General features: G+C 40.6%; 11 protein-coding genes and 1 non-coding gene across 12 annotated transcripts; 4 read left to right on the top strand and 8 right to left on the bottom strand.

The window, feature by feature from the left end:
* Nucleotides 1–53: 53 nt before the first annotated feature.
* Nucleotides 54–4,574, top strand: KOG1 (ubiquitin-binding TORC1 subunit KOG1; the record flags this gene model as incomplete). The annotated part of the gene is made up of 1 exon (XM_451414.1): nucleotides 54–4,574. The coding sequence occupies one exon, from the start codon at nucleotides 54–56 to the stop codon at nucleotides 4,572–4,574; it is 4,521 nt and encodes a 1,506-aa protein (XP_451414.1).
* Nucleotides 4,575–4,731: 157 nt separating this feature from the next.
* Nucleotides 4,732–6,264, bottom strand: TNA1 (Tna1p; the record flags this gene model as incomplete). Its single annotated transcript, XM_451413.1, has 1 exon — nucleotides 4,732–6,264. One exon carries the CDS (start codon nucleotides 6,262–6,264, stop codon nucleotides 4,732–4,734), a length of 1,533 nt encoding a protein of 510 aa, XP_451413.1.
* Nucleotides 6,265–7,558: 1,294 nt separating this feature from the next.
* Nucleotides 7,559–10,594, top strand: RAD2 (ssDNA endodeoxyribonuclease RAD2; the record flags this gene model as incomplete). The annotated part of the gene is made up of 1 exon (XM_451412.1): nucleotides 7,559–10,594. The coding sequence occupies one exon, from the start codon at nucleotides 7,559–7,561 to the stop codon at nucleotides 10,592–10,594; it is 3,036 nt and encodes a 1,011-aa protein (XP_451412.1).
* A 273-nt stretch (nucleotides 10,595–10,867) lies between these two features.
* Nucleotides 10,868–11,677, top strand: PFS1 (Pfs1p; the record flags this gene model as incomplete). Its single annotated transcript, XM_451411.1, has 1 exon — nucleotides 10,868–11,677. The coding sequence occupies one exon, from the start codon at nucleotides 10,868–10,870 to the stop codon at nucleotides 11,675–11,677; it is 810 nt and encodes a 269-aa protein (XP_451411.1).
* Nucleotides 11,678–11,985: 308 nt separating this feature from the next.
* Nucleotides 11,986–13,086, top strand: MTM1 (Mtm1p; the record flags this gene model as incomplete). The annotated part of the gene is made up of 1 exon (XM_451410.1): nucleotides 11,986–13,086. The coding sequence occupies one exon, from the start codon at nucleotides 11,986–11,988 to the stop codon at nucleotides 13,084–13,086; it is 1,101 nt and encodes a 366-aa protein (XP_451410.1).
* Nucleotides 13,087–13,226: 140 nt separating this feature from the next.
* SSP1 (Ssp1p) lies at nucleotides 13,227–14,927 on the bottom strand (the record flags this gene model as incomplete). The annotated part of the gene is made up of 1 exon (XM_451409.1): nucleotides 13,227–14,927. One exon carries the CDS (start codon nucleotides 14,925–14,927, stop codon nucleotides 13,227–13,229), a length of 1,701 nt encoding a protein of 566 aa, XP_451409.1.
* A 472-nt stretch (nucleotides 14,928–15,399) lies between these two features.
* Nucleotides 15,400–16,878, bottom strand: GND1 (phosphogluconate dehydrogenase (decarboxylating) GND1; the record flags this gene model as incomplete). The annotated part of the gene is made up of 1 exon (XM_451408.1): nucleotides 15,400–16,878. The coding sequence occupies one exon, from the start codon at nucleotides 16,876–16,878 to the stop codon at nucleotides 15,400–15,402; it is 1,479 nt and encodes a 492-aa protein (XP_451408.1).
* A 1,150-nt stretch (nucleotides 16,879–18,028) lies between these two features.
* On the bottom strand, nucleotides 18,029–19,978 carry RGD3 (Rgd3p; the record flags this gene model as incomplete). Its single annotated transcript, XM_451407.1, has 1 exon — nucleotides 18,029–19,978. The coding sequence occupies one exon, from the start codon at nucleotides 19,976–19,978 to the stop codon at nucleotides 18,029–18,031; it is 1,950 nt and encodes a 649-aa protein (XP_451407.1).
* A 212-nt stretch (nucleotides 19,979–20,190) lies between these two features.
* Nucleotides 20,191–20,871, bottom strand: SVP26 (Svp26p; the record flags this gene model as incomplete). Its single annotated transcript, XM_451406.1, has 1 exon — nucleotides 20,191–20,871. The coding sequence occupies one exon, from the start codon at nucleotides 20,869–20,871 to the stop codon at nucleotides 20,191–20,193; it is 681 nt and encodes a 226-aa protein (XP_451406.1).
* A 383-nt stretch (nucleotides 20,872–21,254) lies between these two features.
* Nucleotides 21,255–21,326, bottom strand: KLLA0_A09273r. The gene has a single exon. It is a non-coding gene; the product is annotated as a tRNA-Thr (tRNA).
* A 192-nt stretch (nucleotides 21,327–21,518) lies between these two features.
* STB5 (Stb5p) lies at nucleotides 21,519–23,585 on the bottom strand (the record flags this gene model as incomplete). The annotated part of the gene is made up of 1 exon (XM_451405.1): nucleotides 21,519–23,585. One exon carries the CDS (start codon nucleotides 23,583–23,585, stop codon nucleotides 21,519–21,521), a length of 2,067 nt encoding a protein of 688 aa, XP_451405.1.
* Nucleotides 23,586–23,832: 247 nt separating this feature from the next.
* On the bottom strand, nucleotides 23,833–25,104 carry FMO1 (N,N-dimethylaniline monooxygenase; the record flags this gene model as incomplete). Its single annotated transcript, XM_451404.1, has 1 exon — nucleotides 23,833–25,104. The coding sequence occupies one exon, from the start codon at nucleotides 25,102–25,104 to the stop codon at nucleotides 23,833–23,835; it is 1,272 nt and encodes a 423-aa protein (XP_451404.1).
* Nucleotides 25,105–25,162: the final 58 nt, after the last annotated feature.

Raw genomic sequence — 25,162 nt, 5'->3', positions numbered from 1 at the left:
CGGTACTGCCACTTTTATCAGAACCAGTTGTGAATAGAACCAATCCTGAAGCAATGGTTGTTTACGGCCCACAGCCTTTGACACGGCTTAATACTGAGACTAGACATGGGTTTGAAGAGCAGTATTCAAGTGAGAAACTCTTGGAGGCGCATGCTAGCAATTTTATATTTTATTACGATGATAAGAGGCATCGAACCAATGGGAATCCAGTTCCTGAGGAAGTGAAGCAAGAGGATAAGGATGGATATTACCAGCCAATTCCTGATTGGAAAATAGTTAAGGACAGGCAGAAGACAGTTGCAGCAGCATTATTACTATGTTTGAATTTGGGAGTGGATCCTCCTGATGTGACTAAGACTCAGCCATGTGCAAGACTTGAATCATGGGTTGATCCCCTTGCATTTCAGGATTCTAAGAAAGCTATTGAACAAATAGGAAAGAACTTACAGAGTCAATACGAGACGCTATCACTACGTACTCGTTATAAACAGAGCTTAGATCCCTGTGTGGAAGATGTGAAACGCTTCTGTAATTCATTGAGAAGGGCTTCGAAAGACGAAAGAATTCTGTTCCATTATAACGGTCATGGTGTACCACAACCAACACCATCTGGAGAAATCTGGGTTTTCAACCGTGGATATACTCAGTATATCCCGGTTTCATTATATGATTTACAAACTTGGCTAGGAGCCCCTTGTATATATGTCTGGGATTGCAATAGTGCTGGTAACATTGTATCCAACTTTAAAAAGTTTGTTCAAAAGAGATTGAGAGACGATAGAGAAGGCAATCATGATATGGCATCACCTTCACCTACAGAAGCATACACTGAATGTGTGCAATTAGCGTCATGTGCAAACAACGAATTATTGCCCATGAACCCTGAATTACCCGCAGATTTTTTCACCTGTTGTCTAACGAATCCAATAGAAATATCTGTTAAGGTGTTTCTAATGCAATCTCCTTTGAAAGACACCAAATATTCCGTGTTCTTCCAAGATAACGATCCTAGAAGAAAAGAGACGGGTGTGAATGAAATGCCTAACATTACGATACCGGGGAAATTGTCTGAGCGTAGGACTCCCCTTGGTGAATTGAATTGGATATTTACTGCTATTACAGATACCATTGCATGGACATCATTACCAAGAGCACTATTTAAGAAGCTATTCAGACATGACCTCATGGTCGCGGCATTATTTCGTAACTTTTTACTCGCCAAAAGAATAATGCCTTGGTACAATTGTCATCCAGTATCAGACCCAGAGTTACCAGACTCAATTGCTGATCATCCAATGTGGAGATCGTGGGATCTAGCAATCGACGAAGTATTGACCAAACTTCTGGAAAGTGCTCATGCTAATGCAAAGAATTCAAACTTCCCTGAATCACAGTTTATAAGCCAACCAAACGAAGGCAATGAAACCAATGACGGGCTGCAATCGAAAAATACTATTGGAAACCTGAGCTCCATGTCATTGGTAAACTTTAGTTCAACAGCACATACCTCCAGCGGTAATTCAGCCTCGCACCCGACTACCTCTCAACAACAACAGCAACAATTTACGAAATTTTTTGAGCAAAATTTAACCGCATTTGATTTATGGGTGAAATATGGGGCTAATTCAAGACATCCACCTGAGCAGCTCCCCATAGTACTACAGGTTCTCTTATCACAAGTCCATCGTGTTAGGACTTTGGTACTGCTATCTAGATTTCTTGATCTTGGACCATGGGCTGTATACCTATCACTTTCAATTGGGATATTCCCTTATGTTTCCAAACTGCTACAAAGTCCTGCCCATGAGTTGAAACCAATTCTAGTGTTCATTTGGGCTAGAATTTTTTCTATTGACTATAAAAATACCCAAACAGAACTTATAAAGGAGCGTGGATACCAATACTTTGTAAAGATGCTTGTACCTGAGTTTGGTGTCCCAAGAGGACATAGTGTCAGTAGTGCTGGAAGTCCCTTGACTATGAATGTACCTGCAAGTTCTTCAACACAGAGGTACCAGATGTATCAACAGCAGCAGCAGCAGCAAGCATATAATAACGCGACGTTATTATCTAACAATAATACTACAGATGAACAAAAGGCAATGGCAGCATTTGTCCTATCGTGCTTTGTTCGCGATTTCCCCCTTGGTCAAAAACACTGTTTCAGCACTGAATTAGTAAACAAGTTATGCTTCTTTATCGAAAATTCTGAAGTTCCGTTATTAAGACAGTGGTGTATCATTTTACTTGGTCAGTTATACATTCACAATCCATTGCATAAGACATTATGCCTCGAAAATGAAAATATGAATACAATCATAGAGTCTTTAAAAGATCCAATTCCAGAGATCAGATGTGCTGCGTTATTAGCAATCAAGTACTTCCTTTCTGAAGAAGACGATGTTAACATTATCTTGAAACTCCAACAAGAATTTCAGCAACAATTACAACAATTCCAAGCGCAGCTGCAGCTTTTGCAATCTCAACAAAACCAGCAGCAGCAGCAGCAACAGGGAAATCAACAGAATAGTACGCATCACATACAGCAACAATACTATCAAATTCAGCAACAATCCCAACAAGTCCAAACATCAATGAGTCAATTGCAAAGTATTAATTTACGCAACCTCAAACAATTTGAGATTAAGACCATTATCACAACCCTTTCGCTAGTCAACGATGGTAGTCCAATGGTACGGAAGGAATTGATCATCTTTTTATCTCAAGTTGTAGAAAGGTATATCGAATTTTTCACTGTAATTGCTTTCACTGAAATCAGCACAGAAATAGTTGCGCTAGAAACGAATGGCCATGAAGACGACTCAAGAAATCCTACTTCAGTTGGTCATGGTTCCATATTCAATACCGTGTGGAAAGCGTTATTAATTTCTTCTGAAGACCCATTTGTCGAAAATAGAGAACTTGCAGGAGATGTAGTAGATTACATCCTCATTAAGCTAAATGAACACAGTAAGTTGGCTGAAATGGTGAAAGAAATGGAACAATACATTTTGAAGAGAAGCGTTGTTAACGTCAAAGGTTTCACCTCCCCAAATAAATTACCAGCAATAAGAAGACCAGCAAGTTTGAGTAATGGTAAACATGACCATTACCGAAACGATACTGTCAGTGACAGGCGTGTATTCTCTATGAATTCAATTCTGAAGGCACTTGGATTTGCTAATGACCAAGATTCATACTCCGATCATGAGAGCACTAGTAGTGGGAATGGAAAAATGGCACAAGGTCTTTCTTTAATGGGGATCGAATATGGGACAAGTCCTAGGGCTTTCCCCGCAATGTATAGGAAGAGAGATACACCCTTGACTTTACCGTTGGAAAGCTGTTTCCTCAACTATTGTAGTGAATACTTCCAAGAACCACAAATGAAAAAACAGGAGGCAGATGAACCTGGTAGCATTGAATTTACCGCTCGTGAATGGAAAAGAAACAGAAATGAGGCAATCATCCAAGAAACTCAGTCACAGAAAGAACTGGCACTATATGGTGACTGGTCACACAAGATAGTGACTTTTGACAACAAGACGCAACCAAAGATACTCTTATTCACTCAATTTGACAATTATATTGCGGCAAGTGACGATAGAGACAATATTACCATATATGATTGGTCTACTCAAGAAAAATTATCTCGATTCTCTAATGGCAATCCATTCGGTACGAAAATCACCGACATGAAGTTTTTAAATGACGACGACACACCGTTGTTATTGGCAGGCTCTTCAGACGGTATTGTAAATATCTACAAAGATTTCCATGACACTGAAGATCTATTTATGATTTCTTCTTGGAGAGGATTAACAGATTTGCTATTGACTCCTAGGTCTACAGGCCTATTAACTGAATGGCAACAGAGCAGAGGTTCATTACTAGTCACTGGTGATGTGAAAATAATTCGTATCTGGGATGCGCTTACGGAGTCTGTGGAAGTGGATATACCGGCGAAATCAAGCTCTTTAATCACATCTTTAACTTCTGACCAGTTTTCTGGAAACATTTTTGTTGCAGGTTACTCCGATGGCTCTATTCGGGTGTATGACAGACGTATGGATCCCAGAGATTCAATGATCAGGCTTTGGAAAACGCCAAAAAGTGATAACAGTCCTGTTGGGTCATGGGTGAACAATATCCACCTTCAAAGAGGTGGTTACCGTGAACTAGTCAGCGGCACAAACAATGGGGTTGTTGCCCTATGGGACATCAGAGCTGATAAACCTGTTTGCACGTTCACTGATGAAGGTGAACCAGGGAAGAAGCTAGGCAGTACCATGACAAGTATGCAAGTACACGAACACGCTTCAATTATAGCAACTGGGACGAAAGAAATCAAATTATGGACAACATCTGGAGATTTGTTACGCACCTTTAAGAATCACGGTTCCTCTCATTCAGGACCAATTAGTGGGATGACTACTGGTGCAAGATCATCGCCTTTCATTTCCACTATGGCATTCCATCCACACCGGATGATGTTAACGGCAAATAATTCTCATGATACAACATTCAATATTTATGAATGCCTTGATAATAGAAGAGACTATATGTACTACTAGAAAAAAGGCCACAATAAAAAGTCGTGTAATCTTTAATTTATACATTAATACAAACCTAATACTAATAAAATACAATGTTGTAAGTTCAGATAAGGAAACCGTTCGAAGTTCTTTGTTTTAATTTTTGACTCTGACTAAGAAGGTGGGGGGGGGGGTATTAGTACATATATTTGAATTGAGGGTTCATATCGGATAAGTGCTCATCATGAGGAATTGGTTCATCAAGTTCTTCACAGCGTTTGATTAAAGCTTGCTTTTGCTTGTTCAAACGACGGTACATGTAGTACTGAACCACCGTTAGCATCGCTGCGAACACTTGTAGACCGAGACAAATTGCTAGACCCAAAGCATACCTTGGCTTATCTTCAGCTCTGAAGATTTGACCAGAGACAAGACCAGAAGAGGACCCAACAAACAAGTTAATTCCTAACGCCGTGGCTCTCTTGAAGTAGTTACCGTTGTTACCGCTTAACCATAAACAATTCATAGAAGCGTTAACGTAGATCCCAAGGGCAAGCACAAAGATACCAAACAATCTAACACCATGAACATCACTTCCTAACACGATGGCAAGTCCAGTGGCACATGAGATACAAGCACCGACGATGAAAGGTGATCTTATTCTTATTCTATCCGAAACATAAGCACAAGCGAAAAACGTGATAGCTGTTAAGAAATAAACGGGCACAGTCATCAACTGAGCATTGACACTGGAGAACCCCATCGAGGTGATAATAATGGGCATGAAAACGGTCAACCCAAACGCAGTCATATCGATACAGAACAATGCCACTGCGGAAACCCACGTCTTTAAATCTTTGACAGCCAACCATACTTGGCTCCATTCAAATTTATCTGCCGGGTTGAAAGTGGACATCGTTTCATAACGGTCCACGATATACTGTCTCTCTTCCGCGGTCCAGAACCAAGACTCCTCCAAGTTATTGGCCAAACCCAAGGCATAGAATGGTGCAAATCCAAGTGAGATACAACCTTCCACAATATAAATGTATTGCCAAGCATTCAAAGAACCATTAATCTTTGAACAACCGTACGAGATCAACCCACCAAACGAGGAAGATATACATGCAGCAAAGAAAACCCATGCGAATCTAATCGCATACTGTTCACGACGATAGCAGATTGACAAATACATGTTAATTGATGGATAAATGGTGGCCTCAAATGCTCCCAATAGAACTCTAACCAAGAGTAAATGTCCATAATCTTTTACCCAAGCTGTCCCCAAAGAAATGGCACCAAAGCAAATCAAACATCCGGTCATCATATACTTGGGCCCAATAATTTTCAACAAGTTAGCACCAATTGGATCAAAGAAGATATACGTCGCATAGAACACAGTCACACAGTTACCGTACTGGTTACCTGTTAAATTCAAAGACTCAGAGAGACCAGCGACTTCAGCGTTACCAATGTTAGACTTATCCAAATTGGACAAGAAATATAGCATACACATCAAGGGAACCAAGTATAAATCCATTTTCCTCACAACACGTGACTCCATCGGATGAGTCAAGCTTGGTGGTTCATCGTAACTGGCATTGTCATCATGCTCATGAGACCTCACTGATTCCTTACAAGCATCAATATTCCCCTCTACAACTTCCTCCCCCAACGATTCATCCTTAGACACGACGGCATCAAGCCCACGCACTGAAATAACTGCCATTACTTACTGTTTCCTTTATTATTCTGAATACCGGTTTAAAGCTTGTAAATGTTTAAAGGTTTAATTAAGTCTTTAATGGAATGATGGCTCAACTTTTAATATTTCTCTTGAATTGAAAAGAAATGAAAATTTCAAAGGAAAAGGAAAAAAAAACTGGAAATGAGAGAATATTAATTATGGGTACTTTATATACATTTATATTAGAAGTTTGTCTGGTCATATATTTTGAATCGGACGCAGATGGAGAATAGACCTCGTATTTATACGTTTTATGTGCTACAATAGATATCGTGCCCAATCTTGTGAATTTGTTTTTTTAGTTCCCAGATGATATAATGACTCTGGTTGGGTCTGAGACAGATAAGGTATCCCGGATTGCAACTACCCCTCTGTAAGTTACCTCAAGTCATTCACTGGCATATATCTCTACATATAAAAATATAATGATAATTATGCTAACAATTCTAGCCCTTTGTATCTTGGTCCGGAAATCGGTAAGTAACTTCCTCTTTTTTTTTTTGCTAAACGATATCCTTTCCCTACAGGGACACCCAGAAGAAATCGGGAGCAGTATTAGCCAGCCACTACAGATACCACACATCAGTGTTTCTAACATTCATCCAGAACCGAGAAAAATCTGTTAAGTTTCGGGAAAAAACAGTGACCTCTAAGAACTCGGCTTTCATAGAGGTATGACTTGTGATAAGTAGTTCTCCACTTAAAAAAATCTTTTAAATCTTTCCAGTGGTATCAGAAGAATGGTCGACTTTACATTGTGTAGTACGCTAAGTTTCAGTACCAGTAACGTACTGCGCCAGGTCCGTCTTCTCTGTTGAACATCTTCCCTTGTCTAGCGTCAGCACCTGATTGTTGCCGTTTTCTTTGTTCATTCAAATTTTCAGTTTGTTTTTCAAATTAATTTTTCGAAAAAAAAAATTTTCAAAAATTAAAACTGACGCTGACGCGCGACATAGATGGAATTAGTATCCCATTTTCAAGGGGAACAGCATTTGAAGCTCCCGGAGTCTATCAGATAATGCTGTGAAGTATGGTTTTACTTACTGCCGCTTGAGGGGCTTAGTTACGCTTCTGATATAATTTTTTTTGACTTTGGGGTTGGCGGGTCTCACGTGATATTAGCATTATTCATTACCCGGACACAAATTAGTCTCTATTTATAAGCCATACATTTGCCTTTATGCATTAAGTGTAAAGAACTGTTGCAGTCTTCAACTCATCTTACAGCAGGTACTGACTGGCGACCTCCACATGCACCAGCTCCAGTCAATAATCCATGGGTGTTCATTCATTATGGGATATAGTGTCGCCTGTGGCTAAACCGGTTCGGTTAGAGTCCCTCAATGAGAGGAGAATGGCAGTCGATGCCTCCATTTGGATTTATCAGTTTCTTAAAGCGATGAGAAATAAGGAAGGTGATGCCTTGAGAAACGCCCATATCATAGGTTTTTTCAGAAGAATATGTAAGTTGTTATACTACGGGATTAAACCTGTGTTCGTCTTTGATGGCGGTGTTCCTGTGTTGAAGCTAAATACAATCCGTGAGAGGAAAGAGAGAAGACAGGGGAAAAGAGATACTGCCAATGCTACTGCTAGACGGTTACTTGCAAGGCAAATCCACCAGTCACAGACAGATAAAGAGTCTTCACCAAAAAAGAAGAAGCAGTCACCGGATGAAAATGGCCAGACAGGCTCAGAGACTGGATCGTTTTTTTATCCTCACGATGAGTACCATTTACCGGAGATTAAAGGGTTCTCATATGAAAAAGATGATCTAAGAATTACTGACACTGACGATTATAAGACCGTTATGGAACAAATCGATGACTTAGATGGTATAGATTTGGATTCCATCAATCCAGCTTCAAAAGAATTCGATGAATTACCGAAATCAACTCAGTATTTGATTCTTTCAGCCTTAAGGTTGAAATCCAGATTGAGATTGGGTTATACAAAGGAACAGTTAGAACATGTCTTCTCAGATAGTATGGAGTTTTCAAAGTTCCAGATTGAAATGGTTAAAAGAAGGAACTTCTTTACACAGAAATTAATGAATGTAACTGGAATGCACGATGGCGGTGCTTCAAAATTAGACGACGAAGTCGTCAACAGAGTATCTGGACAAAGGGATCGGAAATATGCCTTGATACGTACAGATAACGGATGGGCTCTAAGTCTTACGGGTAACGATGGGTCAGAATCCACTAAGGCAATAAAGTTAGATGAAGACGAAGAAGAGGATGCGAGCCAGCTAGATTGGGAAGAAGTTGATACCAAACCAAAACCCAAGAAAAAACAACTGGATTATTCGATGAACGCTTCTTTGTTGCCTCGCTTATCAACAACTAAGACACAAGGTGGAAGTCAATCGTTTTTTGATAAGAGACCTGACCTTGCACCTAGTACGTCACATTTACTCGACGAAGATGAGGACGACGGAACAAATGACCATCCTGCCGTTAATAATGTCGAAAAGGAAGACGATAACGATAGTAACGAAGATGACTATGCGATGTTGTTGAAAGAGACAAAAGCGATGTCAGAATATCAAAGAAGACAAAAAGAGTTACCGGTTCAAAAAAATATCATACCACAGGTGGAGGTAAACATCGAAAGCACGGAATCAGAGTCAGATGGAGAGTTCGAAGACGTCAACTTCAAACCAACCGTTATTAGTAATTCTGAAGGCGGGCCTTCTAATTCAGCTGCGCATAGACCATCGAATGATAACACTGTTTCTTCGATAGTGGAAAAACCTAGTGCCATTCCAATAATTGACCATAAGGTGTCCCAGCAAAATCTTGATTCAATTGTCAGTAAGATACCGGAATTCTCTTTTTCATTGAGTATGAGAGGTAAGGCGTTTGAAGACAACGAAAAATCAGAGCCAGGGGAAACTGCTCCGACATCAACTGATACTCAAGAGAAACAGGCTCAGGAAGTTCCAGCGTGGTTCTCCTCCACCGCCAATAGAAACCCATATTCGAGCAGCTCTTTCGTCGCAGATAGGGAGAAGAGTGATGTAAGACCTGAAGATCAGTACGGGATCTTGACTGGTGAAGCTGCACAGGAGCTGGTTAAAAATAGAATTGGCTATCACCATCCAGAACTGATAGACTTAGATCAATTAGAGCGGGATGATAATGAAGATGAAGTTGAAGATGATGCCGTAATTGAAGTCTCTAAACGAGATTTGAACGAACAGAAATCTCCTTCTGGGAAAGGTTTTTCAACCACAAAAGACAGTACCTCCAGTAGGATTTCTGAAGGTAACGATTCAGACTCAGATAACTTGGTTGAATCCGAATCTGCAGCTACTCGTGAACAACTTCCTATTTTAGACTACGACTTTTATGAAGATGAAGAAGAACGCCTAGCTGAGCAACTAACGAGGGAACAAGAAGACTACAACCACTTCAAATCTACTTTGAATCCAAACTTGGTGAACACTGCATTTTTAGAAGATGAACTCTTTGAGCAGCAGAAGAAGGATAAGAGGGATGCGGATGAAGTCACCATAGAGATGATTCATGAAATTCAGAGTCTTTTATCACGGTTTGGTATACCGTACATCACGGCACCAATGGAAGCAGAAGCTCAATGTGCAACTTTATTACAGTTGAAACTAGTAGATGGTGTTATTACGGATGATAGTGATGTTTTCTTGTTTGGGGGTACTCATGTTTACAAGAATATGTTTCAAGAGAAGAACTATGTCGAATATTATAGTTTAGATTTGTTTGATCAAAAACTTGGTCTTGATAGGGATAAATTGATACAATTAGCACAACTACTAGGAAGTGATTATACCCCTGGCCTTAGAGGTATAGGACCTGTAATGGGAGTAGAGATTTTAGCCGAATTCGGATCTCTTAAAGAGTTTGCCAAGTGGTACAACGAAGGTCAATTTGATAAGCAAAAGCTAGAAGGGGAAACTGCTTTCCAAAAGCAATTGAGAAAAAGGTTGGTTAGTAATGAAATCATCTTGGATGACAACTTCCCCAGTGAAGCTGTATATGATGCCTATATCCACCCCACAGTCGACGCGGATAAGACTAAATTTGTGTGGGGGTCTCCAGATTTGGATAAGTTACGGTCATTCTTGCAACAAACAATCGGATGGGATAAGGCAAAATCAGATGAAGTACTAATTCCTTTGATTCGAGACTTGAACAAACGTAAAGCAACAGGGGTGCAAAAACGGATCAATGAATTTTTCCCAGTGCAGTACTTGCAACAGGATAAGCAGTACAAATTAGGAAAAAGAATCGAAACAGCAACTTCTAAATTAAAGAAGAGAAGAACCGAATGAGGACCTTGTTCTCTATACATTATGTAGTATAAGATTATATATACAAAAATTCAATGGATAACTGATGATCTCCAGAGATTGTGCGTCAGTGACGCACGTTCAATCTTGGTTTACTTTCTATTGCTGTCGTTAGAAACATTTACTTTATAGAATTTGTGACAGTAAAACAACATGCATGCCACTCCCCATACAAAGAAATATATCCAGCTATATACTGTAGATACAATCGTTAACGCATCCTGCACTGCTCATCGAGACTGGTTTCAATAATATATGATGGAAGCTATGGGTACACAAAAACCATTGGGGGTGAATAGTACGATTCTCAATAAACATATACCAACCAAGTCACCAACAAAACGTACTAGAACCAGAATGACCCTTGAACGAGCAGATGTAAGGAACAAAGGACGTATTAGATACAAGACCAACGTACAAGATTTGAATTTCTTAGATTCGATGGATACTTCTTGTGACACTGGTCCACAAATGATTCAACTTCCAAGCCAATCTCCATACAATCAACATTTCTATCAATCAAATAACAGTGGTAACAGGAACCCAGACGTCAGTTTCCATTCATTACCACCTGAATATGAAGAATTGCAGTTACAAAGTCAGAAACAATATCAAATGCAACTGCAACAGCACAATTATTATTCGTCATCTCCTGTCCGTCACCAGCCTCCGGAACAACAAAACGCTCCACAATTACCACCAAGAGCAGATAACATTAACACTTCGATGCTTGTATTCAACTCAAGTGGGTTCAATAATTGCTCACCACATTCTTCGGTGCCAATAGTGACGGGATTCCCATCTTATTTCAATCCAAGGCAGGCAAAGAATATGCCACACGGTGAAAAGGTCGAGAGGTGGATGGAAAACTTACCAATATATTTCGAAGAGTCGGAACAGATGACTCATACAAACTGTTTCAGTATTTCGGATGATTCTGAATTCTGGGAAGAAGACGAATTTGACAACGACCTTGACGATGGCATTGCCCTTACAAACTCCGTCGAAATAATATTTCTTCAACAAAAAAGAATTACAGCACTAATTAATAAACTATACCACTAGATATGTGTTTATCTGTATAAGGTAAGAGAAAAAAAATTCCCATAAGAACCGAGGACCATCAGAGCAGGAAATTCAATATTAATATTGCTGGACTTCACGCTGTCACTACCGGTGTCACATTCTTATTGTTCTAATATATTGAAAAAGTGTTGATAATGTAAAAGAAATGAAAAGTCCTTTAAACTAGAAAGAATTAAAATAATTCAAAATGATTTAAAGATACACACCGTTGCTGATAAATCTTCAGTCATCCCGACTAGTTAAAGGGGTTTCTAAAGCGTTAATTTAAGAGAGAAAAGTGAAGAGTAATGTCTGGCGATCGGAGCTCGACAGCTATCATGAAGGAGCGGATGCTCAGTGCATGTGCGGGCTCTTTCTTGACGTCCTTTTTTTTAACTCCTATGGACGTAGTTCGGATTCGGTTGCAGCAGCAGGTGATGTTGCCCGATTGTTCATGCGGTGCTGCATCAGAGTTGAAGGGATCCGTAGGTACTGAGGTAATATATGATCATGTGGTGGCTAACAAGAATTCGCCGAAGATCTTCTGGCAAGATGTGTGTTTCCAAGATATTCAGTGTAAGAACAGTGCATTACGATTTAACAGTACATGGGAAGCTTTCACCAAGATCTCTGAGGTGGAGGGACTAGCGACGCTTTGGAGAGGTCTAAGTATAACGCTTCTGATGGCTATTCCGGCGAATGTGGTATATTTCTCTGGTTATGAAATGTTCAGAGATCATTCTCCGATGAGAGATTCATACCCTAGTTTAAACCCCTTATTCTGCGGTGCCACTGCTAGAATGGTTGCTGCTACCACGGTGGCTCCGTTAGAGCTCATAAAGACAAGATTACAGAGTATACCGAGATCTAGGAAAGATACTACGACTCAAATGATGTTTAAAGACCTATTGAAAGAGACAAGAAACGAAATTCGATCAGGAGGCTATAAAGTTTTGTTCAAAGGTCTTGAAATTACACTATGGAGAGATGTCCCCTTCAGTGCCATATACTGGGGATCTTACGAGTTTTACAAGAAGAATTTTTGGATAGACTTCAGTGAACAGTGTCTGCGGTGGAACTTGAGCCCCAACTGGGATTTCTTCATCAACAGTTTTATCGGTGGAAGTGTCAGTGGCTCAAGTGCGGCTTTATTGACCCATCCTTTTGACGTAGGAAAAACGCGAATGCAGATCACCATGGATATAGAGAATAAGCAACGGAACACGCTTGTATCACCAAAGAAAAGAGTATCTGCCAGAGGCATGTTCAAATTTTTGTACAATATCAAGCAAACGGAAGGTTATGGTGCATTATATACAGGCCTGATACCTAGAGTTATGAAGATTGCACCTAGTTGTGCAATAATGATTTCCACGTACGAACTCTCGAAGAGGCTCTTCGCTGTTTAGTCTCTAACATTTTTATCCCGTTTGCTCTCATCATCGTTAATGAAATCAGTCATTGAATGGCCAGGACATTCTAAACTGTACTTTGTATATTTACCATTAAACTTACATTCTGGATAGATACCTTACACTTGTATAAGAAATCAATCCCAAGCATTGGTGGCTAAGAGTTGGTCCGCCTCTATAAATGAATTAGTTAAATCATGACCAAACTTGATAACCACTTCTTTATCATCAGCATCAGCTATGGATTCCGCGGACACATTTTCAGATATTATTTCATTTCTCAAACCGTTGGGTTCTGCTTTAGATCTAACAAGTGATGGTCCTCGTTGGTATGGGTAATTGTTGGCAATATTGCTAGCTAAATTTCGCTGCCGGGTGGCACCTCCACCTGCACTACCAGTAGCCCCATGGCTTGAAACTGGCGCTCTCAAATTCTGCAACGTTTGCAAGGGCTGCTGTGAAACGGGCCTAACATCTGTAAACAAAGGCTTCTTTAACATGAATTTATTTGTGGTAATGTCATTGTATTTGTCAGTGCCATATTGAGACATTGATAGATCAAGTCCCTCACTTGCTTTGAAATGCTGTGGATCTAAAGTACTGGTCGAAGCATTTTCATGCAAGGGCAACGGTGAGAATTTTATTGGGACTTTATTTGAAGCTATTCTCAATAATGAGTCCTGGCCATTGTAAAGGTTACCCACCAATTCTGCCAATTTATTAGGGTTATTTTTCTCTTGCATTGATAGCTTGTTCCATTGCTTATCAGCTCTTAGCTTTCTTACATCTTCTAAGAAACCATCGATATAGTCACTGTCATTGCCATTCTTCAAAAGCTCAATACTTTGTAGAGAGAAATCTCTGGTAACATCTTTCAATTCAGATCCCATCTCATATATGGTAAAACACGCTCTTGTGAACTCTTCGCGCAATATTTTACTTAGCGATTCATAGTACTGCTCTGTCAGCTGCTGAAGAGAAGTTCTTTTCCTTTGCAAGTTTTCTTTCAGGTATTGAGTTTCCATACTTTGATCTCCCTTCCTAACCCTCAACGCATCGTATTTCTTTGTCAAAGCGTTCATATCCTTACGTTCCTGTAACATGTTCTCTTCACGTTTAGCGACGTATTCTAACTTAGCATTTATCATCATGAAGAGCCTGGTCATTGTCTGTTCTGACTTCTTATCCGCTGCCAACACCTGTTGTAAATCAGTTAACAAATCTAACTCTGAATCTCTCTCTAGGCACAAAGAGCACCATGCTGTGATTTCTGATGCCAACTTATTATAATTCCTGGCAACATTTTCCTTGGAATCAGCAATCTTTCCAAGTCGATCCTGAATCCTTTTCAACCCGACCTTCTTAAAATGCAACTTATCCGTTAACCTTTCCACTAGAACAGGTGGCGATGGTCCTGTCAGTTCCTTCGTGGTAGAGTGCACCTCAAATAATGGCGATTGGTCTAGAGCTGTAATCTTCATTGGAGATACTTTTATGAACTGATCGCCAACGTTAACATCTTTATCGTTATCGGTAAGGAAAGTATTGGCACTTTCCCCAATTGGTTGTAAGGGACTAGCATGGGCCTCTTTTGATTCGGGAGCACCGTTATTTTGATTGAATTTCAAGGGACTATCTCTTATCAATTTCCAGAGCTCCTGTTGTCTCTTATCCATCGTATTGAAAGAGGATCCGTCTACATCCTGATGTTTCCAAAACTGTACTTTACTCTTTAGCCGTTCATAGATCTTTTTCGAATCTATAACCTTTGGTGTAGGGTACTGTGGACGGTCCAACTCAGAGTAACTATACTCATCTACTTCATCTGGCTCTTCCATGTTAGTTTAACTCTTTTTTCCGGTATGCAATGAATCTGTCACTGTCTCTAAATTGTTAGATCTTAACGAGGTATGTGTAGTAAAGTAAGCTCCAATTACTTCTATTTTGATGAAATTCGGAAGGAGGGATAAGTATGTGCTTCTCAATCACTTTTGTGACATGTCGCTTTGAGTGTATTAATGGTAAATGTGAGTTTATTTCAAGCGCACAGTTTCCAGGCGTTGACGCGCGACAGCAAATAACAACACCTGCACAAAAAGAACAAAACGTCCATTCGATACTACAGTCAGCAGGCTCTTCCAAGTTGCTCGGAGTTAGAAACAGGGCAACTTGAATAGCGTGACACGTATGGTTCCATAGTTATTTTATTTAATCTGTGTATGTAGTTTAGCGGAAGTTACAAAAACCAAATAAAGAGATAAAATAGTCTTCGGGATAAGAGGTGATGGATGTTTGATAATGATATTATGTTTAAGCTTGGTAACTGGAAGCTGAAACGTTACCACCTTTACCGGTCCAGTTAATGTGGATGTTTTGGTCAGCTGGCAAGTTTTCGGAAGCAGCTTCTGGCAAGACTCTGAAAGTGTGAGCACCGAAGTAATCACGTTGAGCTTGTAGCAAGTTAGCTGGCAATCTTTCAGATCTGTAACCATCGTAGAACGATAGAGCAGTGGAGAAAGCTGGGGTTGGGATACCGTAAGAAACAGCCAAACCAATAGTCTTTCTCCAACCGCTTTGAGCCTTTTCGACGGCATCAGCGAAGAATTTGTTGAATAATAAGTTTTCCAATTCTGGGTTTTCTCTATAAGCCTTTGTAATTTCACCCAAGAAAACGGATCTGATGATACAACCACCTCTCCACATCAAAGCGATGGCAGGGTTGTTCAACTTCCAGCCGTAAGTCTTACCAGCTTCACGGATCAACATGAAACCTTGAGCGTAAGAGATGATCTTGGAAGCGTAAAGAGCTTGTTCCAAGTCGTCAACGAATTGTTGTCTTTCCTTAACGGCATCCTTTGGAATTTGAGGGCCTGGAAGCAACTTGGAGGCTCTAACTCTTTCGTCCTTCAAAGAGGACAAACAACGAGCGAACACGGCTTCACCAATCAAAGTAACTGGCATACCTAGATCCAAAGCGTTAATGGCAGTCCATTTACCAGTACCCTTTTGACCAGCTGAATCCAAGATCTTTTCCACTAGAGGAGTACCATCGACATCGTCGTACAGCAAAATGTCTCTTGTAATTTCAACCAAGAAGGAATCCAAGACACCCTTGTTCCATTGGGAGAAAACTTCACCGATTTCCTTATCGGTGAATCCACCAATTCTCTTCATGATATCGTAAGCTTCAGTGATCAATTGCATGTCACCGTATTCGATACCGTTGTGGACCATCTTCACGTAATGACCAGACCCAGCTGGACCAACCCAGTCACAACATGGTTCGCCGTCAGACTTGGCAGAAATAGATTGGAAGATGTCCTTAATGTGAGGCCAAGCTTCTTCGGCACCACCTGGCATCAAAGAAGGACCGTAACGAGCACCTTCTTCACCACCAGAAACACCAGAACCAACAAAGTAGATTCCCTTTTCCTTCAATTCATCGTAACGTCTGTTAGAATCTGGGAAATGAGAGTTACCACCATCGATGATAATGTCTCCCTTTTCCAAAAATGGCAACAATTGTTGAATGAAAGCATCCACAGCATCACCAGCCTTGACCAAAAGAATGATTCTTCTTGGTCTCTTCAAGTTACGGCACAATTCTTCCACAGAATGAGCACCAATGATAGATTTACCCTTTGCCTCGTTTGCTAAGAAATGATCAACCTTAGAAACTGTTCTGTTATAAGCAACAACAGTGAAACCGTGGTCAGCAGCGTTCAAGATCAAGTTTTGACCCATAACGGCCAAACCAATCAAACCAATATCACCGGCAGGTTCAGACATTTTTCTTTTTTGTTTTCTTCTTGTGTGCTTGTCTAGTTATAGAAACTTGTATGTAGCAAAAAGACTATTAGTAACAGTTAATTCTTTCCTGGTAAAAAACACAACACAGAGAGAGAATAGAGGTACGTTAGTCGATTCAATTCAATTCAATTCCTACCACCAATTGAAACAAAACTTAGAGGGTCAATTAAATACATAAAACCTGTGTATTAAAATCATCCTGAGCAAGGAAAGAAGGTTCTCTATATGAATTAATTGTTCCTTTATATATGAAAACCATTTTTTTTTCAAAATTTTCCCGGTTTTGAGTAACAAGAAGCGGAAGTTATTATGAAGCACATGAAGCATGGTGCCAACCATGCTTCATACGTTGGTTCAAGGGTCGATATTGAACCATTAGATGGCAGCTATTGCTGCCATCTAAAACCTGATCTTATAGCTAGTCTTATTTAGTAGATCATCTTATCTATCTAGCAGAAATATATCAACTCTTTCACTAGTGGAAGCTGCATCCTTTAAAGTATAGATAGACATGCTCGAACATTTATTACAAATAACCAAATTGAAATAGACCTGTGCAATTGGTAAGAATGAATGAACCCCGATTGTTTAAACGGCATAGTTCAACACAGTCATCGTTGAGCCGTGTTGTCAAGCTATAGATCAATTCTTAGTCCTACCCAGTCGGGACATCTGCTTCAGATGCGGTTTTCACCTGACCGTCACAGAGTGAGGTTTTCCGGTTATTTGGGTGCTGTGCCAAACCGCAGTGCAGTGCAGTGCAGCGTGAACATACATCGAAAGGACAACTCCTGCTATTGGGTGTCCAGTTGTACCACGTACTTCGTACGTGGTACAATGTCTATGTAAGAGCCTGTATATAGCGACGATAGTACACATGGATTGGTAAGTGTGTGTATGGTGTTGAATTAAATCACGTCACGTGACGTGACGTGATCTAATCCGAATTGGTGGGTCCGCAATCTTAAGTCCTTTTTCCTACAGCCCTTTCCCCTTCTGCGATGGAACATCTGCCAGGTTGTTCCATGAGATTCCCCCGGTCATTCACTGCGGGATTTGTTCATCGTGGCTCTCGATTTGCTGATTTTTCCGGGTGTGACAAGTCCGGAAAAACCTTTGGGTGTTTGCTCTACGTGGAAGAAGACACGTCGGGCATGATTTGGAGCAACGGTGTGCCACTCCTACGTTTCTCTCGAGGGTCAGCTGTGGTCGTGGCAGTATGGCTGCCGGCTGTACTGCTGGTGGTACTGCTGGCATTGCTACCACTGCTGCTTGCTTTAAACGGTTTTGGTATGAAATCCGTGGTCACGTGATGGGAAGGGGGAGGGGCAGTAGCAGTAGCAGTATCGGCAACACTGGCAGTGAGGACTCCGGGTGGTAGGCTTAGGTTTGTGTCGTCTACCAGTACCGAAGGTACTGTTGGTGTGCTCTCCATCAATTGGTACCATTGCTGGAACCCTTCCTCCACTGATTGCAGTAGGAGTGCTTTAAATGCTCCGATTTTGTTCGGTACTTGGTGCTGACATCTCATGAAATAGTGAGTGACGGGAATTTTCAAAGGGACGGACAAAACGTCATCCAGTGCCTCTCCTGATTTCTCCTTCAACCATGCCAAGTGTCTTAGTATCCTCACTATACATCTAATTCGGTTTTGATCTTTTCTCAGGTTATCTCCGGATCCTTGGAAACTCTTAAGTATGCTCTGGTTATTCCTTACGCTTTCCTCGCATATCTCACTGGGTATTATCGAATCATCCAATTCGATGAGCCAGCCCTTCAGTAGTAGAACTTTCTTTTCCAGTGTCAAATTCAAACTCGCGTAGTCATCTTTATCACCAGTTTGAACGCGCATCCATCTTCTCAATAGGTCCTCCTTGATTCGATGCCAGTTGATCAAATCAAATTCGGTTATCCAACACCGTTTGATGTTCTCTACGTGATCCTCAGTCTCAATCTCAATCTCATCTATTAGCCTGTGTAGAAGGGAGTTGCCTGTAATATCATCAGGTATTGGACTAGTCATTTCAAACTTTGTTGTCTCACTATTGTACTTGATTATAGGTTCGTTCGATGTCACGTAAAAACCAATACTGCCCATGTTCTGCTCATACATGGATTGTACCGTTACACTGCTGGGTTTTACACTTTCCTTGCTTGTAATGTGCCATGTATCCTCCAGTGTACCGTTGAAATGCTTCATTGTTTGCACTAGCTCTTCTCTCAGCTGTGCTAATTGATCCATCTGATTGAAATGGTTCGTTTCAAACTGTAACTTTTGCATCGTATATTTACTCCATTGTTCCCAAATTAATCCGTTCACCGTTGCCAGGTTGTACTTGACAGATTTCTGCTGATCCAGTTCTTTCCAGCAGTAGTAGCCGTTACAACTGAACGCTTTCCTCACCCCGAGGAGATCGTTATAATGAGCCATGTAACCTTCACTCATGAACCATTGGCCCAATTTTTCTTGTTGGTACAAAGAAACAACGCTATCAGGATACTGTTTCCTAATGGATTCAATCAATTGTTTGCCGGAGAAGTACTCATTGGGAAGCTTTGAGATCGGGATGAACCGTTTGGAATACTTGATATCGTCTTTAAGCCATCTCAAAAATTTAAACATAACGGTTCGACTTGGAAATTGCAGTATTCCTCCAGCAACAGGGCAATGATGGTCATCTTTATCCTTGTCATATACCACTGATTGGTCTTGAATCTCTAATTTCAACGTTTTCCATTGTTTCAATTCCTTGATCAGGCTTGCATCCCTCCCCTTATTCTCTTTACATTGTCCTAGTAAAGATTCATACCGTTTCAGCAAGTGATCTAAACTTGTGGTATCAACCTTGTACGACTTCAAACTCTCAGTAATCTTCTCAACCACTTGTTCCCCCACTATAGTTACTTTAGGGTCTGGTGCCTTTTTCATCGACAGCAGCGATGCGTTCCACACATTATTCAAATGATTCAAGAACTGTGAAAGCCGCATTATCGATTGTATATCTTGTGTAATCGCATCGTATAACGAATTAACACTCACGGTGCTTACGGGGCTCCAAAAAGTGTACCTTAAATCCATTACTTTGGTGTGTGGGATGCCTACCACTTACAGAGAGGAATGTTGTTCGTGTTTCGTAAATAGTATCCAATGTATCTTAAATAAGCAAGTCATCGACTTTTTTCAGCGAATACTCTTGAAAGATTTCAATAGATTGACAACACATCAGGGCATTGCCATGCATCTACTATGAATGCAAGTATGTACGGTTTATTACACGTGTATATATATTATCAAAGCAACAACCCTTCATCTTTCTTGCTATCCTTCAATCCAAATAGTTTGCCTATGGAATAGAAGTATTCTCTAATGTAATCGATGACGATCTTGGCTAAACCCTTAGCTCTTCTTCTCACACCTCTAGAACTCTCGGCACCATCGCCATCCTCGTTCTTTTTCCTTTCAATGTGTGTAGGTAGCACATTTTCTCCAGCGGATAACGACACGAACAATGCAAATGGAATAAACCATACACAAATTCCAAAGAATGATGCCACTTCCGCGAAAGACGCACGTCTTCTTGGCACATAGTTAGGGTCAAACCTGAATTGAGGTGGGATATCAACATCATTGAAGTATTTAAACCACAAGTAATGATTTATAAGAACTAGTACGCAACTCAACATTAACGTAGGGTTCGTCAACGAGATATATGGGAAATGTTTCATATTCTGTAGATATACCACGTAGGTAAAGATAGAAAAAGCCGTTAGCAGCCATGGGAATCCATCGAATAATAGAAGTAGCACGTAAATTCCGATTATAGTGTATATTGCTCGATATAGCAACCTTCTTGTGGGTTCAGTGTATTCTTCCACTAACTCACTGAGATAATACAATCCTGATGCTGTGGATAACGTCAGGAAAATAAACCCCAGGACGGTACCCGCATAGGATAAAAGTTGAATGATCATTTTCAGATTTGAACCAGCGGCTTAATTGACCTTCTATGGGACCACTATACAGATATATAGACCTGTAATTTCCCCAAATGTGTCGTATCCTACATGTTTAGTACCGTTGCTCAAATTGAATCTTGGTTTTTTGTTAGTAGAAAGTTGAGAAAAGACGTCTTACCCGGATACAGCGATCATGTGTTAGTCTTAGAATAAAGAGAGGAGTGGCACAGTTCTAAGCTAAGTGGCTGGCCTGAAGGAGTGGTTAGTGGGGTCACAGTATCCAATGGGCAGGTAATGTGTTGTTTAGCGTAGTGAATACTCAAAAAATTGAGTGCGTTTCTTGTACAGTGAGGAATTATAGTTATAATTGATTAAATTATAGTAATAAAAAAGATAAATGCCACCTGCCAGAATTGAACTAGCGACCTTTGCATTACAAGTGCAACGCTCTACCACTAAGCTAAGGAGGCATCTTTACAGGCGGTTAAAATGTAAGTGCTCCATATATCATGGCATCATTAGACCACACATGCTCACTAACCATATACTGCTCTTTGCTGCTTTCTCTGCTTTTACCACCACAATGGCAAACTTACATCAATACATTCATTAATCAGATACACACTTTTTTATTATATCTTTATATACCACCGTACCACCCCTCAGACGATACTATCCACCCAAGAAATATCGACATTATTCTCATCCAAGATCTCTTGGTATTCGTTACTGGCGCCAAATAGTTCTCTGGTCAATTTATCCATGTTGGGTACTCTACCGTTGGACAAACTGATATCCAAGATCGTATTGATGATGCTTGAAAAAATTTCAGCGCATTTGGCTGCAAATACCCATTTGGCACCAAAGTGTCGAAGCACTTCAATACATTGGTGTATTTCGATCTTGGATTCAATGATATCGATGGACCATTGGCATAAGCAATAGAGCATAGTGTTGCATATAGTGAGTACACGGAACAAAGTGATCCAATTTAACGGTAATAACTTTTTCTGGTATAAGTTATAGGTGTATTTCAAGGATTTGAGACATGCATCCCCCAGAATAGTTAGAGAATCCATCGCGGGTTTTGGTATCAAAGCACTTGGTCTATAAATCATGATCTGTAGTTGGTAATACCTCATGGAGAGCCATGTATCTGAATGGTGGAACGTTATATTGTTTGTTTCTTGTTTGGCGCTGTGAATCTTAAAAGTCTCTAATTTGTACAACTCATCCAATTCCTGGCGTAACTTATCTATCACATTTTTCTTTTCTTCTGCATTAAGCTTTCTTCTTGCAGCTCCGACGCTATGCACTTTCCTGTAAATGCGCCCTCCGATTCTTCTTAAACTTATCATCATGTTGGTGACTTCTATATCGTCCTTCTCTTCTTCAAATAAAGCTCTTGGTGGTGGAACGCTAATATCATCGTCGGATAGGCAGGATATTCTACCCAAGGATGTCGCAACTAGACGTTCGAACGAATAGAATGCCCAAAAAGCTCTGTATCTCATCTCTACATCAATAACTGACATCGTTTTCAATTTCTTAGGTGTTAATGCACGGTTCAAACCAAATCCAATGCATAGTCTCATTATCAATCCACTGATGGTCCAAGAGGAAACACCCTTCGGTTCGAAGAATGAATATATACCCAATAGTAATAAGCACTTGATTGTCTCAAGGTTCTGTAAATGCATCACGGGACAGAAGTTTTTCATGGCCAAGTATGCAAAATGTTCACTCAACCCTTCTTCCTCCGATGTTAACATTCCTGCTCTTTGTAAAGTGGTACATCCAATAGCCATGATCATGTGCAACTGGAACACAAAGGCGTTGCTCTCTTCTTCAGGTAACTTGTTGAAATCTCTTATCGTTGACACTTTATTCAAAAACTCTATCTTGTTCATCAACGGGTACGATTTATGGTTATGTTTAAAGAACGCAGCGATAAAACGGTCGTAAAGAGGTCTTTCGATGTTCAACGGCATCTTCATTGGCGTTGTTCTCCCACCTTTAAACACGGACAAAACAGCTTCAATCTGAATAGCAGACGCGGTAATGGGGGTAGATTCAGACCGGTGCCTCTCATGCTCTGTGAGTCCAGCATGCGATGCGACCGCATCACTGCGTTCTTGTTTGATTCCATTACCTGTACCAGCAGTGGTACCTTCGCCCGCTCTGCTCTCATCCTTGGAGCTGTCACTCACCTTGTCGGGCATGACACCGTGCTGAGAACGGACTCGCTGCACCGGACGTGGCATATTGCTATTTTCCTCTCGCATATTTGACTCATTCACCGTTGATCCGTTGGTGTGATTTAACGTATTCAAGAGATTCAAGAACGAGGCCACGGAACTCGCTGAAACTAACGACTGTTGCGGAGTTCTCAACCCTGGCTCTATAATATCGTTCCCGCCACGCTGGCTCACATCCGTAGCAACAATCTCCGGCTTCGTATTGCTCTTATTGGGCTGCTGTCCACTTTTAACCCGTTTCGTTCTATCATTCGACAACTCTCCGAGTAACATCGCTTCTTCTATCTCTTTCCTCTTACGACGAGGTGCCCTTCCAGGATAATCACAAGGCTCATTTGCCTTCGCACAGTTCGTACACGTCGACAAATCCTTGGAGCATTTCTTCTTTAACCGTCTGCATCGTGAACAGGAATGCGATGCCTTCTTGTTCGGACCAGAAATCTCTCCTCCTCCATCCGTTTCTGTCCCCATCTTGACGACTGATATGGCACTAGTTTCTCACACAATTGCAGTGCTATTACGCTCTATGTACCGTTGTGTTCTATGTATTTTTATGTCTATATATGGTTTGATGTGTGTATATGTATTTCATAGCATCTTAACAACTTTCATTACGAATTTTTCGATCAAGATAACACCGACAAGAGAAAAGACACAGGATGAGACATGGCTCAATGGTGTGGGCAGGATTCTTGCTGTAGCTTTAGTGGTTCAATTTTCAACCGGTGAAATCATCTGGTGGGATACTGTAAGGCTTGTTTTGTAAATTTTGGTGTATTGCCCATTGAACTAGTAGTTTCTGTCGTTCTGCTTTCACTTTCGATGACGAAATTCGTTCTTGAACTAAGGAATCGGTCCATGTTAGTGGCTTGAACTTGGAATCTGGTCCATGTCTGGCTACAATTGATCCTAAATGCTGATAATATTCTATATCCTTTGGTGTTGGTAAAGAGTGATAATCAGAGGAAGTGATACTCTCGTTGTCAGCGTCAACCATATCTGACTTAGTGATTGATCCCAGGATGACAAGATCGATGATAGAGGCTTGCAACTCAGCCAATTGGAATGGGATGATGTTTTTTGGTAGGAGTGAGAAGAATATTGTTGGGTCCGGTTTGTATACTATTTGTTCCCATAAGTTGTACAAACGGTTCGATTGATTTCGAAACAAATCTGAATGATACGATTTAAGGAACGGGACACCGTATTGGAATCCTGTCGCCCATATGATGTGATCTACATTCTGAATCGAAGTGCCGTCTATGAAATGAACTGTGTTCGAATTGGGTTCATCTAAGGATTGGATCTGTGATACGACTTCAATGATGCTATTTGCTGGCCAATTGGTTTCGGAATCTGGTTTCACACTATGGTAAACTTTCGAGGCAGTGGTACTGATCTGGGTCGCGATGTCGGTCGCTGAACTTGCGTTACCTACTACAACTACGTTTAGTCCCCTGTAGTGTTCAGAGTTGACGAAATTCTTGGAATGAGACTGGTTTTTCCATTGGTATGATCCAGGTACTGTTGGAATGAACGGTTTGTTGAAATGGCCATTAGCTACCACGATGTAATCGTAAATGTAAGTAGAATCATCGGAATCAGCTTTCAGTTCCCAATGTGAGTCCACTTTCTCCAATGAAATGACCCTCTTTTCGGTGAAAAGTCCCAATTTTGAGTAATTGGCAACCGTTGAATCGTAATAGGATTCCAAATACTGTTGAACTTGTTCTCTTCCAGGGAATGTCTTAATATTCGGATCGATATTAGTAAATGGGTAATCTTTAAAAGCCATTAGATGGCTGGATAAATTGGTTTCTAGCACATCGTACATTGCAGTATTATTAGATTGGGGGTCGTAGTTCCAAACACCGCCGATTTTGGAACTAGTTTCGAACAGATCTATATCATACGATCTATCATTTGCAATCAGAACTCTAGCAGCAGCGATACCGGCAGGTCCAGCACCGATGATACCAATTGAAACCATGCTTTAGCTACTAACGGGCAGGCTGGCAACTTTCAACACAGGTGTCCTTCCTAAATCC

This window comes from Kluyveromyces lactis, assembly GCF_000002515.2.
Source record: "Kluyveromyces lactis strain NRRL Y-1140 chromosome A complete sequence".
NCBI classification, from domain to species: domain Eukaryota; kingdom Fungi; phylum Ascomycota; class Saccharomycetes; order Saccharomycetales; family Saccharomycetaceae; genus Kluyveromyces; species Kluyveromyces lactis.
This window is presented reverse-complemented; position numbering and strand designations above follow the sequence as displayed.